General features: G+C 41.7%; 1 protein-coding gene across 2 annotated transcripts in view; it reads right to left on the bottom strand.

Annotated features, from left to right (window-relative positions):
* The window catches only part of elp4 (elongator acetyltransferase complex subunit 4), a 48,496-nt gene that overhangs the window by 19,594 nt on the left and 8,929 nt on the right, over positions 1–19,973 (bottom strand). For both annotated transcript variants that reach the window (XM_058089123.2, XM_058089122.2), the window contains exons 6-9: positions 18,308–18,392; positions 16,310–16,498; positions 11,303–11,411; positions 9,100–9,206 (exon numbers count right to left, since the gene is read on the bottom strand). In XM_058089123.2, the coding sequence (XP_057945106.2) occupies positions 9,100–9,206; positions 11,303–11,411; positions 16,310–16,498; positions 18,308–18,392 (490 nt within the window). The remainder of the gene's footprint in view (positions 1–9,099; positions 9,207–11,302; positions 11,412–16,309; positions 16,499–18,307; positions 18,393–19,973) is intronic.

Here is a 19,973-nt window from a genome sequence, read left to right on the forward strand (position 1 = left end):
GGAATTTACAGTAGTGTGTTTGCATTGCAGAGATGACTAGGAAGTGTGCTACAACCTCCGTACAAACATCCAAGACCAACACGCAGATGTTAATATGTAGAATGCCTGGGACCTTTTCGTACCAATGAGTCACAAGTCAGAGAGGAAAAAAACAGCCTGATGGTGACAAAGCAAAATATATCAATGACAGACTCCATCATAAAGCTGACGAGCACAAACGGGGCTAAAACACCAAGAGTTAACACATACAAATGTTCCAAATATGACGTGAATAAGATGTGTAAACAAAGATTCATAACAATTTGCAGACTAACATATGGAGTAACCTTTGTGGCCTTCCGGGACTTGGGGGTGTGGTGGTGGGGTTATGTCGGGGGGGTCTAACGCTCCGAGGACCGTAGGCACGCTAGGGAGAGGTGAGCTGTCACCCCCCATTACGATCACGGCTTGAGCTATGAAAGGGGGAGGGGAAGGAGGAGAGGAGGCAAAAAAAAAAAAAAAGAAATACTGGTTCTTTGCTAACCGCCATCTAGAGCCATCCCCGGGCCTTCAGAAGCCTCGGTCTACAGTTGCCTCCTGGGAAACACTTGCACGCAAGTTCTCCTCATCCTAGGCTGGTAGTCGGGCATAATGTGTGTGCGTGTGTGTGTGTGTGTTGAAGAGGTGGCAGCTAAGAGGCGGACTGTGCGTGGAGTTGGGCTGTGTAAGCAGGATGTATAGATATTGGGCAACAAAAGAACTACTGTGCGTGTTTTCTTACTTGCCTGCAAAGAGGGCAATACCATTAAGTGTTTTAGTTGGGTTAACATTACAACGCTATTACTTCCACCATGAATATTGAGTCTGCAACTATAGGATTATGCTGTAGTTGCTGCACAGATGTCCACAAAACTTTTAGGAAGTGTAGAGCATGTGCCAAGACAAAAAAACAAACTAAATCATGCAGATAGGCTTACATTTTACACTACTCATAAATATCGACTTGTGCTAAATCTGTCATCAGTCATTTGTGGTGCGTTTAATGAAAATCTGTGTAAAACATTTTCATTGTTCCTGTGTCATTGCACAGACATTTAACTACATGGGTCACAAACATGGCCCGTACAGTATTTTTCGCAGATGCAAAGAAAGCTTGCCTCTGATTTGACCTTTTGTGTGTTTCGGTGAGCACTGCTTAGGCACATTCTGTTCCCCAGATCCCACTCCTAACACCCCTGTCACTCATCATCACTCATCATTGTTAGGGACAAAAGGAGAGTTTGGTTAAGCCACCCACTGGAGTATTCTCCCACCCGGAGTCTCTCCCACCTTCACACAATTAGATGTATAAGTTTGTTGGAGCTGTTGAAAAACACACAACAAATCTGTGTTCCTATTTTTATTTTTTTTTGCTGATGACTTATACGCTTGTAGATGGGGGGTCACAAACTTTTCAATCTTGCCCTCTAACTTGCCTTTTGAAGTGCAGACTTGTCCTTCGCGTGGCCCCTCTGACTTCTCCACAGAGCGCAATTAAAGTCTATTCAGGCTACTATATGTCCCTTAACTATCTTCCATCCTCTGCCTGGCCTTTCAATAGCCACCTGTGAACTCTGAAGGACATGGACACTTGCCCTCATAAAATTCATGAGCGCTGCTACATTCAGCTGCCATCCAACATCTTTCAATGGCCAATACTGCTTTAAATAACTCTGTGTTGACTGTCGGGTGAATCCTTTTTAAATACAACCATATTCACAGTGGCAGGGGTTAAGTAGGTCCCGTGATTAGCTGAAACAAATGTCTTTATGTTGAAATTGAGGAACCCAATTTGTTTTCATTAAATGAGGACTCATTCAAGAGATTGTTGATAGAGAAAGCAGAATAGCAAAAGGCTACTGGTAAGTAAATGCTTAACAAACATCAAAAACCACTTCTTACGGTAAAACTGACAGATTAAGTCAAGAATCTTTCAATAAAACTCCTCCTGGTTGGCCTACAAAGGGACGTCAGTGTATCACCAGATACTGTATTTAAAGAAAAAAGCCAAGTTAATACCCTGCAGTCTAACTGGGGAAATGAACATTGGGTTCCAGAATCTTCAATTGTAGTTCCACAGGTAGTTTCCATTGACCAACTTCGGTAGCTGCTTCGTGGAAAAGGACTTACCACGAAGTATAACATAATGGCGTTAGACCAAAGAAAAGCATCAGAGCCTTAACATTCACACATTATTTGCATATCTCATTTCCAATTCTGAAGCATCTTATGGATAAACCTTCTTTAAAAAAACTATAACCTTACAGAATAATCAAGTTTCAAAGCAACACAGCAAATTGTAACTCCGCCTGTTGACCCTCCCCTCCCCTTCCAGGACACAAAGCATGAGTGTGGGAAAGTTATTTTTAGGAGCCAAGCAGAGAGCTTTCCTGAGTTTGATGCTCCTGCTCTGGATCAACATTCCACCTTTGAACCATTCCGACCACAAAACTTTGTGCCCATGATGGCAACTTTTAACTTTCTCTGGACGGGTAATATTTAATTCACAACAAGACACCAGTACAATTATTCAGACAATTATTGGCCTTCAGTGTTGTTGTGTTTTTTTGTATGCAAACTATATTCTGAGTGTATGTTCCAAAGTCTCAAATAACATATCTGTCAACATTGATTTTCAATCATACGTATGTTTATTAGAGTACATGTTTTCAAAGAACCCATTTACAACCTTCACTAATATTTACAGTAGCCAAAGTGGATACACCCAAGGCAACATTATACCATCATTTTTGCACAACATGACTCAGAAGCCAAAGCACTAGCATGGACCGAGTTTATAAGCACGAGGGGATATGATTTGCCAGTCACTACCATTATGCTAAAATACCAAGCCCCTACTGCACACACTTACACATAGCCTATAGTACTACGAAACCCCATGGATGCAGGGTGGCGTGCATATTACAGTCTTGCTTCACCTCCGCTCGCTTTAATGGAAGCTGAAGACAAGTGGGGCTACTTTAATCAGGACTGAGTCCATTGTGGCCAGTCTGGTTTGATGGGGGCTGAATGGTGCATGGACCATGTTAAGGGTTCACTGCTCACTGATGCAACGGCTTCACTTCCAGGCCGAGTTGAGGCAGACCGCACTCTTACACAGTCTGGCAGGAGGAGCAAATATGCCCACTTTTGTTTTGCTGTAATGCTGTCCCTTTGCAAGACACAATGTTTTGGCTTTGTGTTGATTTATTTCAGAAGGCAGCAGATTTGGCAAAGAACCAGATATGGTCTTACTTAATGTTGACTCCGCTACAACAACCGCAACTGCAAATTATAGTCCAGCCTCCTTCATGGTGATGTGTTGAAAGTAAATAATTGAATCTTAGATCACTACTTAGATTTCTACCTTTATTATGAACATCTTCTGATGAATAAAACGGGCTGCAATGTAGTTAAATCAATGAAATGTTATATAGACCCCCATTCCAAGGTCACATAGCGCTGGTGCTAAACAAACCCAAACCATATTATTGGTTTGTAGGGCATATCCAATGTACCACAGCTCTAACTAAGGTGTGTTTTTTGCAGAGCAGATAAAAAAATCCTGTTAAATAATAGATGCACATCGGATGTATGTTGTGAATATTTTTTCGGCCGAGGCGTCCGATCGCGTGCTACTGGCTGGTCTGCACGACGCTCGCTTGCTCTCTCTCCTTCTCATACATGCACAAACCATAAGCGCACCTCATTCCAAAATGCGACAAAGGTGGGTATGCTGCCAAGACAGGAGGTATAAATTATTCACAGGGAATATTATTTTAAAGGTCCATTCCCATCTGATTGTGAGGGAGGAGGTAGGACATGCTGGTTGATTTATGCAGAACCAATTTGATTCCTGCAAGTAGTTTTAAAACCCCTAGTACATCTATTACCTCAACTTAGTTACTCCCCGTCAAAGATCAGTTATTGCGATCTTCTTTTGGGGAGTCCTGGTCAATGCAAGAGTGTGTTCTGACATTTTAGTAATGTGTGGTGCAGATATTTTGCCAGCCAGTGAATATCAACTAAAGATACAAAAATAAACCTAGTCTCGATCTAACTTTTCCTGCACTCCATAATTCTGTCTTTATTTTTCTCTCAATAACACGGTTTGGTGCCTCTAAGGAAAAGCCCTCATGTTAATTAGACCTGACCTGAGAATCACTTAACTGCTCCTCACCACTAATGCCTCCGCCCTGCCTCCCCTCTTCTCCAAGCTTTCGCTCTGTTCCTCACATAGGTCCATTAACACCCTTCCCTCGGCACCCACAGGCTTCAACCGGGAAAGGGGGGTGGGGGGTGGAAGGGGCGGCACACAGGCACTGTCTTAAAGACATTTTGAGGACATGCCAAGAAACATTAACCTACTCTATATGCCTCCTTTGGACTTGAAATGGACTTACTTTTTACAATTTTCCCCAGTAATAATATCTTCGGCTCCACCCATCTTGAAAATCTAAACAAGCAACCTGTGACATTGTTGTTGTCCAATGATAATTGTGTATGTCTTCTTTTATGAGCAACAAAAACTGTTTTACAGTGCAGTGTTCTTCATACCACAAAATGTTTGTTATTAGGCAGCTTTATCTCCAGAAATATATAGCAAATCTAGCCATCACTAAATGTTCATTATGTTTAATGTTTAAGCAGACATGTCGTGGGGTTTAAACTATATGAACTGTGAAAATCACTGCATTGTCAAATCCCACTATAAGCATTTGTTTAAAGCAACAGATATAAAAGAGGTTTTTTCCCTACTCTCTGGCATTTTGCCATTATTTACATATAATCAAGATGAAATTAGAGTAATACCCAAGAAATAAATCCGGCACTTGAACTTTACCAAAAGAAAAACAATCCAAATCCCATCAACAAAAACCTCAAAGCCCAATACAAGTGTTCAGACCACAAGTGATTGAGCTTGTCAGTGAAACAGACACCTCAAAAATACTCTCTAACAGAAGACTAATTTGACACAAATCCCCATCTTACACTGTATTTGACCCCGCAACCTGCCTCTGGCACCCCAGTACCCAACAGGCACATTGCCTGTCAGTTTAAAGGTTCAAATAAAGGTAAGAGTGAATGTAGCCGCATACCACAGAAGAGCTTCATCCTTAAAGCATCTTGTGTTGTGAAACTGATGACGACATACATACAACTCTGACATAAACAAGAAAGTGTCAGTCACGTGTCATGTCAGTTTTTGCCAGTTCATTTCTCAATCAGTATGTGACTGTGCCACTGCATGAATGTCAATAACTATGGGGGGGCAGGACTGTCTGCATATGTGTGTATGAGAATGTGTTAATCTTGTTTAAACACCTAGCACTCATCTACCTGCTCAGACAAGGCCATGGGTTAATTCTGGCTTCAGGCATCATGGCTAATAATTGCTCATCAACCGGAGTTTGAACTCTCTGACACATCAGCAGCTACCATGGTAACCTTATCACACAACCAACAGAACCTTGTGAGCTTGTGTTTGTCAGAGGAAGCACTCAAATCTGTATCTGTGTGAATGGGTAAACAAAAGGGAATTAATTTGTATCATTTAATACCGGCGCATGGCTTTTTTGTTAGAACTGTGCTGTCAAACACAATTCTTTTCCGCGTTCTTTAAGTGCTAGGTGATGGAAGTGTGCGTCAAACCTCATTTAGGAAATTAGCGTAACTCCATGAGCTGCTGGGGTGACGGGTAGCTGCCTGGCTGGACTGGTGAGAAACTAGTCAATCAGCTGTCATTCTCGACCACTACTTCAAGAATAGATTAAAAACCAAAAGAAGGATGCATGTTTTCGAGAACTACCAAGCAATGCTGCATCATGTGGCCCACGGCACAGAAGTCCTGCAGCTTGAGTAAATGAGGTGATTAGCAGGGATGGTGTGGGCTGTCACATGTCAGACACTCGGCTAAGAATCCTATCGCAATCCATGTGTCAATCAGCAGCCCACCGAGGCGGTAGACCAACAGGTCAAATATAGTATGCAGTAAGAACAGGAATTTTTGTTTCCTTGTATTTTTGAAAAAATTCATTTCAGTATAGATGGTAATGTTATTAAAATCTTTTTCATCCACACAGCAAGAATCCAATGTAACAGGTGTTGTTACAACCATACAAGCATAGCCCCCTTCAGAAACCTGAAGTAAAGTCATAATTGTTGAATCACAGAGTCTTGAAACTATAATATCATGATTTAAACTCTCAGACAATTTTTATTTTAATACGAGTGATGTTTCAATATAGTCCTATGAAATTATATTACTATTCAATTACACTACAGGAAAAGACAACGTGTTATTGCAATGAAAAATATGTGTCTTGATTGATCTGATGCGTGACTGTTGATCTGGTGCTTTCTGGGAAGTTCCCCCACACTGTGATTGACATTACTTATCTCCTCATCTTATTAATCAGAACCACTTCAGGTTTGTGAAATGTTCTCACTTGAAAAGTGCTCCAAAAACGGTTAGGTCATGGGTGGTGCACTGTGGACAACATTCTGTCATTGTTAAGAATGCAGCAGTGTGCCTTTACGATCCAAAATCAAAGTTATTATGTAAAAAAAAAAGTCAGTTTACTGTCTTCTCTATTGCTCCTAAATAGTTAATAGGTGGCAGTAATAAAAGGACAGTAATTTCTGTCACAAAGCGATTAAGTGATGGGACATTTTAAGTGAGCAGAGGGTGCCATTTATATTGGGCATTCATTTTTAATGGGAATATTTTCACAGAAAATATGAAATTACATGAAATGTGGGAATATTTTGAAAAGCCCGAATAAGTAAAAAACTTGTCCTCAGCGAGATGAACATTTTGATGTTGGATTTGAATTGTTAAGAAATGGCGGAGTAGTCAGCGGACAAAACAATTGGTGGAATAAGAAGTAGTAGAAGGAAGAAGAGGATGAATAAATAAACGAAAATGGCTGACATATAACATATATGTGCTTTCAGCACTCACACAATAATCAAGCATGAAGCAGTAAGCACCTGGATTTCAGTTCCGCCTTCAACTCTGCACAGAATCGCCAATTGGAAGTCGCCAATTAACCTAACATGCATGTTTTTGGAATGTGGGAAGAAACTGCAGTACCTGGAGAAAACCCACACACGCATGCGGAGAACATGCAAACTCCACACAGAGATGAGAAGTTATTTCTTAATTGGCTTATTTTCTCAGATTCTCTGCTATATTGGGTAATACGAGTGTCATGGTGACTGTAGGGGTGTTATGTCATGTCTTGAAGTCTCTAGTAATGTTAAAATATTTCAAAGGGCATAAACTGGTTTTCTATGCTCCAATTACAAAAATACTCCATTTATAAATAAAGAATCCTACTTTGTGGAAATTCATTTATCATGGTCAGGTCTGGAACCAGTTAACTGTGATAAATGAAGAATTTATGTAAGAATTTTTTAGCTATTTTCTGGAATCTGAGGGAAAATTGTCTCTCCCACATTTAGAACTGAGCATGTGGGCTTGTCTGATGTCTTTGAAGGGCCAGGTTTAGCCCCTGCGCCATCAGTTGCTCTAAGCTTTGTCCCCTTAGGCTATTAAAGATGCCTAATTGAAAGAACATTCAGGATAATAAGAAACTTGACTTTTACAGACCTGATAAATCTAAAATTGAGTGGTCCTCATGGGGGTAGAGGGTCAATGTGGACAAGAAAAAGAAAAGAATTGATAGTAAAACCCTGGCAGAAAATGGTAAACTGTTTACTGTAAGGATATGGGGGAGGTTTGTGAGGTGGCCATTCCTCACCTCCTCCTTACCTCTTGCCTGAAACAATAGGACACACTAAGAGCCTGGGACGAAAGAGTGTGATAAGGTAATGATAATGTAATGAGGACCAATCATGGGCCTGAGCTAAGAAGGAGCCCCTTAATTTGCCTCCAGAGTGGTAGTTCAGTGACAGATTGATTACTCTCACCGAGAGTGATGATGTGACAGTAGCAAAATGGATGAATCGCTGACAGGAAGAGAAAGAGGATAATAGGATGAGAAACAATAAATCAAAATAAATGTAGAAATGGAAAGGGCACACAATCTAGTGTCAAGTAATGTATCCACTAATACTCATAAGTCTCAGAATGGTCACACTAATGAAAATATTTAGCAAGGGAGAAGAATGACTAGACAGTAGGTTCCAGTCTTGATTCTGTGCTTCCGTAGAGAGTATAGTTGGATTAGTTTGTTTATATTCTGAAAAATAGAATTAAACAGAGCTAAAATATTAAGGTATTGTGAAAGATTAAGGTGATGGTGAAAAGTAAAATAATGAAAAGGCTGTGAGACAAAAAGGTATTAGGAAAACAAGTTGAATTGTGCAATGTTACAAATTCTTACAATGTTTCTTTTTTTTAATATAAATGTATTGAACTGCCAAGCATATCCGTCCCTAAATTGGATTGGTTATAGTATGCATAATGTGTGAATTAAATCAATAGAAATTAAAATCTTTTGGCCTCCTTTGCATGCATCTTTACATTAGGGTATGTGTGCCATTAATAGCGTCACCTTCTATTTTTTCACCCACTATCAGACAAAAAACTGGTAGCAGAGCTTGGCTAATGTAAGAGAGTGTTTTTGTTTAATAAAATAAGATTAATGAAACAAACGCAAAATAAATGACTGCAAGGAAAGTAGGGAGAATACACAAAAAGAAAAATAGAACCACAAAATGAAGAAATCATAGACAAAAAAATAGATGAGTATCGATAATACAACATAGGGGTTTGTTTGAAATCAAATTTCACAGTAGTTTTACACAGTAAATTGTACAAAGGATAATTATCATAATTTCCTCAAATGCTACTATTGAGTCATGCGAAATTACTTTTTACCATGATTGGTTTTGGATTATTACAGCTAACAAAGAGAATAGTCAGATTAAAATGGAAAACTCTAAAAGCATTCCCCAAAATGTGGGATGGTTTGTTTAAAGAAACTACTACTCTATCTGTTGTACATATCTGATATGCATTTATCAGAGAGAAACCTCAAAAAACGAATATCATATCATATCATATGGATGAATGACAAATCGATGCGGTGCTGAGTGCCCTTGACAACATACCTCAATGGTGAACTGTTTCCTCTTGAGCTTAAAGGCCAAGTCCTTGTGGTCAGGCAGTTGACTTGCAAGACAGTTGAGGTGGGGCAGCTGCCGGACGTGTAACAGGCCTGAGATAGAACATACACATACTGACGGCATCTGTGTTCAATGTGCCAGCCAAACACTCAATTACTGTAAAGCTATATGATCCTGAGGTTGCACAATTTGGAATTTGACCAACATTTTTGCCTGGAAAATGCCTCTTAAGTTGCATTAAAATTGTTGATGAATCTCAAGTGTATACCAAAACCTGGTGGTTAACTTCTTTTTACACTTAAGTGATGCAAAAAGTGCCACGAGTGAGGTACACCTGTGTCACGCCTCATGCAACTGCAGATTCAATTTTGATATATGAACAATTCCAATCATGGCCAAACATCCCGGAATTGACTTTGCTCAACTTTAGAGGTTCTACTGTTCGGTAATTGTTACTCAAATTAGTAAACTGTCAAATTCCTGATTACAAATGGCATTTTCCTTCAGTCTGTACTTGATTCAAAGCATGTACAGCCATCTCTGTAAGTGACGGGAGTAGAATGTGTTGTGTAGTATAGTATATTGCAGGGAAAAGTAAAGTCTCCCTCAAGTACAAGGCAAACTATTTGCCAACATTTCTGTTTGCCACCATAGATTGAATTGTGCCTGGTACTGTAGAAAGACATGATGAAAAGCTAGATACATCAGTGAACATCCAGGCAGAGGAACCTCTTTATCACCTTGACCGCTAATCTGAATTATGATACAACTACTGTGGTAGTGTAAATGAGCATGGGACAGAAGAAGGAAGATCGAGGGAGTAATGGAGAAAGGAACACAGACAGAGAAAGTGGGGGATGGTGAGTTCTCTCCTCTGTGCACTTGGGTGAGTTCCCTTTGCCTGATTTGCGGTGACAGGCTTCCCAGCATGCTTTGAGCAGCCCTGAACTGCTGCTGCAAACACGCACACACACGCGCACTCACGCACACACTCTTGCACTCATCTCACACTGATACCAGATGCGTCTGCACCCATGAACACACATCAAAACAATGGTATAGGTTGATGTATTTTAAAATTCAGGCAGAGTTATATACTTGGTTAAACAGAGGGAATTTAAAGAGGGAATCTAAAATAAAACACTATCAGTTACTATCAGCTGCTAATTTGAATAAAAAGTTTAAATATACAATTTATTTGTATAATATATCTCTTCTAAATGACATTATCCATCATCATGCCAATTCAAAGCACTGGGATGTTATAACTTTGAGAGGTGTTTGCTAAATAAAACATGCTGTTGGATGAAACCAAAATCTGCTGTTGAATGTTTTTACTTCTTGTCTATTCGTCTGTCACAACCGGGTCTGTCTAACCTGGGGACAGGGAAGATGGAAGGGAGGGGGGGGGGGAGAAGAAAAGCGCAAAGAATGAGCGGGAGAGTTTGAGAGGCATGGCTAAAAATACTCCAGCCGCTTATTCTGACCTTTATGCATGGAGAGTGTGATAGAAGAGAGGGAGGATGCAAGCAGGAGAAAGAAGAGACTGTAAAAGCGAAGCGCCAAAGTGAGAGAACCCAGATAGCAAACTCAGATTCCCCTCCTTTTTTCTTCACTACCATCTCTCCGTGGTCTATTACAGACATCCTCCTCTCCTACTGGAGGCAAGGAAAACTTGCCCCCATTTATTAGCAGGGCATGCCGGCCATGGAGACATTGAGTGAGGGATACAGAGATAGAGGCAGAGAGGAAAAGAGTGATGGTGAGAATATCGATTCCCCAGTGTCGGCCTTCTCTGCTCCAGAGCCTCAGGGGTATGGCACCACGGATGTTGAGGGGGGGTGAGCGCAATAGAGGAGAGAGGGAGAGCGAGAGAGAGAGAGAGAGAGAGAGAGAGAGAGAGAGAGGAGGCTCTGCTGGAGGGAGGGAGGGGAGGCAGGGATGGAGGGAATGAGGGTGCGAGGAGGAGGAGGGGGTACAGCGTGGCAGCTGAATCCCCCCCGGCCTGTCTACTGAGGAGCACGTCTGATTGAGCAGCAGCACACTAACGTGCACTGACAGCCTGGCCTGCAAGGGGGCTGCCCTGCCTCCATCCAAAGCCCAGCCAGAGCCTTAATGCACTGCCTGTGTGTGTGTGTGTTTTTGATGGAACGGAGACAGAGAGATAAGAGAGTGTGTGTATCCTTACCATGGTAATCTTTGTAGAGTGGGCTGGTCTCCCTCTCAGAGCCTTTGAATGATTCTAGGGCTATGGCATTGTCACATAGCCTGGTTATGCTGGCCATTAGAGATCTGTTCTGTAGGATAGAGCAAGAAAGAAAAAACACGGGCAGATAATTAAAAGCCTCCTGACGGGCCAACAGTGTTACAATTAAATTAGGTCATCATTCCTGTGGACAGGTCACTCCTGCCTGTGGCTCAGGTGAGGCTGATGTGAGATTGAGGTCATAGGAGGTATGTTCATAAAAGATATAGGTGAGGCCAGGGCGCACAACTGGGTGGACCTGTGTGTACACCTTGTACACTGTGACAAGTTGAGTCAATGAGCAAAAGTCTACATTCATTTCTCTTTGGTATGTAGCCTCAAACCTGCTTGCAGCAGAAGAGAACAGAGCGGAAATCATTAGTAGCCTGATGAGCTCCCCCTACTGGTTAGGTAAGGTGACTTCAAGACAGACAGACAGACAGCTAGAGAGAGAGAGAGAGAGAGATAAAGAGAGAGAGAGAGAGCTAGAGTAACAATTAGGTGAATACAGTAGGTAGGGAAAAAAAATGAACAGGAACTACACAAACCGGTGGAGGCAGAGAATAACAGAAGGGGAAGGGGAGAGTGAGTGAGGGACAGTGGGATGGAGGGAGAGGGAGTCCTGCATTATTAATCTCTTTGCCTCCTGAATCATTCAAATCCTTCTCTGTGTGTTGGCTGCCACAGCCTAATGCAGTTTTCATGCCTTCATGTCTTTTCCCCACTCTTTCTTCAACCTTTTCATTTTTGTCCTACTTTTAAAGAAAGCACATCCAACCAGTCAAGGCGACTAGCACTTACGGGGTATCTGAGGTCACTCGCACGCATGCAATTAAAGCCTGTGTAAGTTTGGCTATGACAAATTATTCAAACACTAACTGTGGTCAATAAGGGGCGGACTAAAACTTTGCCTGTGCAGGCTGTAATTATTCCTCTTTGCCTACCAGAGGACACTGATCAAACTCCTTGGCGCAGACTCGCACGTCTGAAAGAAATCCAAAAAGTGCACATTGCTGGCGGGGCAGGATAAGGTCAGGGAGAAATGCTTGCTCTTTACAATGCTTTCATCATAGCTGTTGGTAATAAACTCATATTTTTTACATGGATGGGGTTGTTTGGTTCTCCAGCTTGTATTACACTCAACAGAAATATAAATGCAACACTTTTCTTTGTATGTTTGTATGTTTTTGAGTTGAACTCAAAGAGCTCTCACAATAAAAGGCCACTCCAAAATGTGCAGTTTAGCCTTATTGCGGATTGTCTAGCTGGGATGGAGGAAAGAGCAGGGGGTGGAGGATGTCCAAAAACCAATCAGCATCTGGTGTGACAACCATTTGCCTCAAATACCATATAAGCCGATCCAGAGCATACCTAACATGCCTAACATGTAATTTTCATACCTTGAAAATTACATCAATAACATTCACCTGTGCTTGTTGCACAATTGCCACAATTGGCCACAACACAGGTGCTTTTTATTGCATTGATGGTATTTTGAGAAAGATACTATGATTAGACCCTGAGGCCCACTGTTGTGTTACTCATCCACACACATCACCTCATGTTGCAGCATGATGGGTAAAGAAAATGGTACTTTTACAGGAATTTTGACTGCGCACCAACTCTCTTAAAATCCAAAGATACCATGTTTCAGTAACAATACACCAATCTCCGTGCAGTGTCATGGCACTGCTCCTACCAACATTCCATCCGCAAGTGAAAAAGATGAAAGCCAAGGGGAGGGGGCAATGTTTACATCAACTAGGAGACAAATTAAAGCAGAATCTGATACAATGCCTTTTTAATAAAAGCATGTTCTCCAAAAAGACAACACACAACTAGATATTCCATGTGAATACTGAAAAGCTGAAACAAAACAAACGTATTGAAAAGGTGTGAAAATCGAAATTTAGAATGAACACAGGAGCTGTTTGAAAGCTGAAGCTGTGGAAATATGTTAAAACATATAATGAAAGTAAGAGTAAATTGGCATTTTGAGCTCAAATAAGGAATTGAACCAACCGTCTCTTGGTATGGTTGCAAGCACTCTACCAGCTGCACTGTACGACTTTTACTAATTTGCCACAATTGGAGTAGGTAGCAGTAGGGTATGCTAAATAAGTCTAGTGCGACCTCCCAGAACATTTCACAGAGAATATGAAACAACACTGAATGTGGGAATATTTTGAAAAGTCTGAATAGGTAGCAAACTTGTCCTGAGTGAGCTGAACATTTTCATGTTGGATTTGCTTGAATTGGTTATGAAATGTGGAGTAGTTAGCGGACTAAAAATGAGGCGGAATAACAAGAAGTTATGATAATGCGTGGCCCCATTTAGCAAGGACCTGTACACAATTCATGGAAGCTGAAAACACCCCAGTACTAGCACGGCCAGCAGTACTTGCAACACCCAACATGTGTTTGGGATGCTTTGAATCAGCATATACAGTGTTTGAGGCAAATGGTAGTCACACCGGTTACTAAACTGTATTGGGACCACCCCCAATACAGTTAAAGTGCATATTTTGGAGTGACCTTTTATTGTGGCACACCTATTGCAACAATCATGCTGTCTCATCTGCTGTGAGGTGGATAGATCATGAATCATGAAAGCTGAATGCTCACTAACACAGATTTAGACAGATTTGTGAACAATATTTGACAGAAATAAGCCTTTTGTGTACATACAAACATTTGACTCATCTTTTGAGTTCCGTTCATAAAAATGGGAGCAAAAACAAAAGTGTTGTGTTTATATTTTTGTTGAGTCTGGATTCAATGTCATATTTGCATGTTGTTTCTCCCACAACCAACTCAAATGTAATATATATAACAGTTACAGTACATAGCAGAGCGAGACTGTAGTGTCTTTCTATCATCAATTATTTCAATCGGTCCAATATCTTGGGGAAACACGGAACTATGAGCCTCACTAGAGGCTAGACATGAATTCTAGGACATGAAAAAAAGTAGGACATGAATTCTAATGTCCCCAAAAATGTGATTTCAAATGGGAATACAGACATGGTTACTAAGTTGTGTTGTTGGGTTTGTTACTCAAAAAGAAGGCTACATATACACTTGCATAAGAGGACCATAATGCATTAAACACATGGACACTAAGAAAAAAAGTTATTGTCAAATCTCTAGTATACTCTAGTAGTGTTCTAGAATAATTCTTGAATAATCACCATTATGGGAAAATCTGTTAAATACCATCCAAAATACCTGTATACCTAACTACATGTAAATTGTGTAGTCTGGTAAATAAACAAAAAGAAAAAAAGAAATTGCCAACTGACTAGTGAAGGGTCTTCATAGTTCTTTGGCTAAAACTAACAATACAATTTTTGTCACCCTATTTAACACCCTAAAAGTCCAATTACAAAATTGTATAACATTTCAAATGAAAGATTCAAAAAAATAAATTAACACTTCTCTAAAACATTTGCATTCTGCAATAATTGATCTAGGCGTACTTCATAAATTGGCAAGTGCCCGCTACAATCTGATAAGCAGGTGAGGTGTGTGTGGACAAATATGAGGAAATTTGTTTGTTTAGTAAGAATGGGTGTGGTTGCAAACGATAGCAGAAAGGAGGAGTATACCGGGCCAGGACAAGCCTAATTAATGTTTCAGATGGACTGAGGCACAGGGCTGCTGGGAGGAGGCTTTCAGTGAGTGGCTCAGCTTTCCAAACTGCTCAATAATGAATAGTGCGACCATCGTAGTCTTGGCCAGTTAGCCCACTGCTATCACTCCAGACAGCCTTCCAAAATCTTCCATACTTAGCTGACTCAGCTAATTTTAAAAGCAACGCATGTTTCATTTACGATAACACAACACACTCTTGTGCAACATCCACTTTCGCTGAACTACTGTATATGATTACCAGACAATTTCCTCTTGGGTTCTTCTTCAGCCAACACCTGACCCAAACCTAAATATCCCTCCTCCTTTTCTCTCCCCAGGGTGGATGAGGAGGAGGACACAGATTAAGGGGTTTGGGGGCCAGGCCGGATGGCGGACAAGGGGACTGCTCCCACCACAGCTGACATCTGCTAGTTAGCCCAGTCTACCTTTTTTGACGAAGCCAAGGCCGTAGAGCATTGAGAACACAGGGCAGGCTTGGAGCCAGGGCATGTTGTGACGACACAGCTGTTCTCAAAAGTTAAGCATCTCCTTTCCTCTGTCTTGTGATTACAAATAATGCAGTTCTTGTGCTTTACTTGACTGAAGGGTGTAAGAAGGGTGTAAGAGTGCAAAATGGTCTGGAAGAAGTGTCAGTGAGTCTCAAACGACTCTTCTGGTGACTGTGCCTCGTTGGTCTACTGTCCAGGGGAGGGCTGTGCTTTGCCATATGCCTCAGCAGATGACTCCACCTTCACACTGAGAGGCCAGACTGGACACAGACATACGTACGTAAACTCACACACACACTTTTCTGAAAACACACATGCACAGCCAGAGACACACACAACTACCCGCGGGTATATTCACAAGAGAGAAAAAAGCACACACTGTCATTGTACAGACCTTGATATAATTGAAAATCAAACAAGCAAACATTAATGTAAACAGTTCTACATGAGGTGTGCACTGAACGTCTGTGCAGAGAGAATGATGTGTGAAGTTGAGGCCTCCTTACACACAAGAATTCAAACTTTGTGCCTCTATCATCAACAGGACCAGGCAAATGTACCAGGGCCCACATGCATGAATGTCTATAGTGGATACATTCACGTACCAATTACTATCATTCTAAGATGAGTGGTTCATAGTGGATACATTCAAGTACCAATTACTACCACTCTCGGGCAAAAAAATATAACAAATCAGAATGAAGCATTTTTATCATTTGTAGAGGCAAATTGTTTGCTAAAGCTCTTGTGCCGCATGTGTAACAAGGCCAGCTGGTATATTTGCATAACTTTAGTGACAAAGTTTTACCTGAATGAGATGTGAAGGCACAGTCACTACTGCAACTGCCAGCGATGACCTCAACAAAGCCCGCAGTCCATAGAGGAAGGTAGTGAGGGCGTGGCTGTGTTTCGGGTTGTCACGGCAACATAGGTCGTCACCCCACAGAGCCGAACCAAGTGAGTGAAGGCCAATACGTAGGATGTTGCGTGACTTTGTCTAATCAGAAGATGAAAAAAAAAAATGCAAACGCTTACTATAAAGCAATTTGTGTAATTTACAGATTCAATTACAAACGACTCATGGTGGAACGCAGATCTCTCTCTCAGCCAATACACATTTACACACATAAATTGATTACAATATTTAAAAAATCCCCAAATTGAAAAACAAAAGCGGCAAAAAATATCTAAACCAATTTGATACGGCCTCTTTTTTCCACCCTATGAGCACACATAATCCTCTCACCCTGAAACAAACAAACAACAAAAACAATCAAGTTAGCACAGGTAAGAAATACACCGTTTTAATTCCAAGTTCATACAGTATGTGAAGAGTAACAGATTGCAGTTTTTAATTATAGGTGCTGCTGTTTTGGATTGGATTCCCAAACTCCATATGAGACTGGACAGTCGGCTCAGCAGCACAGACGATCGCAATACAGTGGCCAAACGTGAGTGGACATAACTGCCCAATCACAGAGGCCATCTGACACACGCACAATGGACCTGTCAGACAGGCTTCCAATATGGCCGCCACCCAGAAACCCCAGCACATTCTTGGCACCAAAGCCAGGCTCGGCAGCCAAAGGGGGCCTGTGTAAGGCTGGAGTGACTTCCCTTGAATTACCCCACCCCAAAACAAGGGATCAACGGTATCCCACTCGTATGAGGACAGAGGAAATATAGCGGTGGAATATATATCACTGAAAGTGAGAGAATAGAGCAGCTTGTCCAAAACTGTGAGAGGGTTTTAACCTTTAGTACAATTGCCTTTTATTTGGGGTTTCTTCTGGATGTCTCCTGATTATTGAGGTGAGCACCAAGGGTGATTTATGAAGCTCAGACTTAAATCTGCTTCACTTTTTTTTTTTTACTCAACCTCGCTTCCTTGTCTACTTGGACCCTCCTCCTCTATTATCCAGCTATAACCCTCTCAAAATCACCTCCGCTCCACGCCACACCACTTCCTCTCAAAACAGCATGACCTAAGATTCGTTAGGATTACTATCACAGGAATCTAAGAAAAATAAACCTTATTGTTTCGGAGTTTTCTGAAACAGTTGGTTCATAGTTTGTCCATAGAAGGACACCGGAAACCTATTTACAACACCTTAGCATATGCTCTCTTTTTGTGTGTGCGCTTGTCATAATTAGATATGCCCTCTTTTGTTACCGGGCAAACTCGGGGCATCAATTCAGACTCTAATGTGATGACTGTAGCACAGCAGGAGGTAACTTTGGTAACACGACCGTTGCTGTGGCAACATCAAGAGGAGAGCCCAGACTTAACTCCTATAGTTTAGCCTATAGAAACATTGGGGAATGGTGCCAGTAGAGTCCAGCCAAGGACAAGAGGCCGACCATATAGGTGAAAATAAGCCTGGGACCAAATACTAATTACCAGACAGACTCATAGTCCTGCTGCCATCGCTGTCCCACTCAACCCCAAACTATGGAAGATAAAAAAATTATTTTAAAACCTAAATCCAGTCCTGAGAGCATATGAGCCGTTTACTCAAAGTGAAATACAGAAGGATTTATTGTCATATATTATGATTACAGATAGACTATTGACATTCTATAGATATTTTCATGCATACTAGCATAAACAACTGGTAGTAATTGCATACTTGTCATACAGCTGCGATTGTTGAGTTATAAAATGTGTAGTTGTTTTCAAAATACATAAATAGATAAATAAGAATAATCCAAATATACAGATCTTTTACGGGTGGATTAGGAAAATTAACTTTACTCAAATGCGGCATCAAATTTCACTGTCAAACCTTTCATTTGTGGCTCTTACCATGGGTGCTGTTACTTGGTAGCCCTCCCTGCGTATGACCTCCTCAATGGACTTCAGCAAGGCAGAGTAGGACTCAAGCATGAGACTTGAAGGAAGACAGTATGGACAAGAAAGCAGACATAATGAATGAGATGAACCAGACGGAGACAGTGAAAAGTGTTACTTTGAATGTGGGGGCTTTTGTTAATTGACACCATCTTGATAAAACTGGGCCAAGCCGATCGGCACAGTGGCTTAATCCGCTATGATTGCAGCATGCTCCTGACTGTGCTTTTCTGGAGCCACTGAAGCAGACAGACGATCCATATCAAGAGATCCAATTAATTTATTTGCTTGATTAAATTACAACATGACTGGTTCGCTGTCAGCTCCCCCGAGGTTCTGATCGTGCCTAGACACACAGATAAAACAGACGGATGAGACGTGCATATGCTGATATCCAAAACTAACAGGGGACAGCATTTTGGTGTTTAATCAGGAGTAACATCTGCACTACTGACAAAGCGTATGCACTACTATAGGAACAACGGCTGAGCTCACTTTGTGCCTATTGGACGGCCAATGGGAATGTTAACCCTGTTGTTTTACACAGGAGCCTCCACTTAAGAACGCCCTGCCATTTTAATGACCAGTCTGCACAGGGGAGTCACAGTGGGCTGCGGCGTCACTTATCAATTTGACCCGCAGGCTGACACACATAGATGGGTCGCACACCAATAGACCCGCATTAGGAACACTAATACACACTTGTGTCAATTACACTTGTGCCAAGTATATCCATGTACTCCATGTCATTTACTCAGTGCAACAATGGTGCCTCCTGACCCCGCTGGGGCAAATGATAGAGCTGGTTTTGGTGAAAGAGGGACACCTACCCTCACAGTCTTCTCTGTCCCATGCCCTTGCTCTGAGGTAGGGGGCTCGGGGGACGGCTTGGCAGCCATTGTGTAGGATGTCATTGTATGTCAGCTGCCCCTACTGAGCACCCCTCATTCAGGTACCAATAAGGTCTAGGTGCTTAGCTACAGGGGCTAGCGCGTCGGCTAATTAGGATCATACGAGGGGAAGCTTCTTTATCTCAATGTTCCTCTTTCATTGAGGGGAATGAAGTGGGGGTGGGAGAAGGGGGATGCTTAGTCTTAAACAACAGGATCTGTATCACCTAGAGAGCAATTTGTGCCAATTATGCCTTCAAGTGAAACGGAGCAATTTAACAGCTAGGGTAGCGACATGGGGCTGTGGACACGTGCAAGGGGGAGAAGCCTGCTTTGAGTTAGTCTGGTACGTGTGTGTGTGTAATGTGTTGCATGTTTGTGTGGCTTTATGTATGTGTGTCAGCGATGGGGCGGCACTGTGGGCACAATGGTACTGTGCAGGTGTAGTTTCCTGCTGTTTAAATGTCTTGAGATCAACCCCACCGAGATGCTCTAAAGGCAACCATATTTACATGTAACTAAGACTTTGCAGTTATCATACTTACAGTATGTAGTGTAGTGCACTTCGGGGACCACAAAATGCATGGATCAACTGGGTGTCCACCGCACTTGCATTGGTGCTCTGTCTAACAACGTGTTTGCTAAAATAAACAGAGTTTCTATAAAGCCTCCCTCACAATCCTCTGTGCTCCAGATTGCTGTATTTACTCAGAGAGTGAGTGTGCTTCTTC

This window comes from Doryrhamphus excisus, linkage group LG13 (assembly GCF_037039965.1).
Source record: "Doryrhamphus excisus strain RoL-2023G ecotype Guam linkage group LG13, RoL_Dexc_Guam_v1.1, whole genome shotgun sequence".
In the NCBI taxonomy this organism is placed as follows: Eukaryota; Metazoa; Chordata; class Actinopteri; order Syngnathiformes; family Syngnathidae; genus Doryrhamphus; species Doryrhamphus excisus.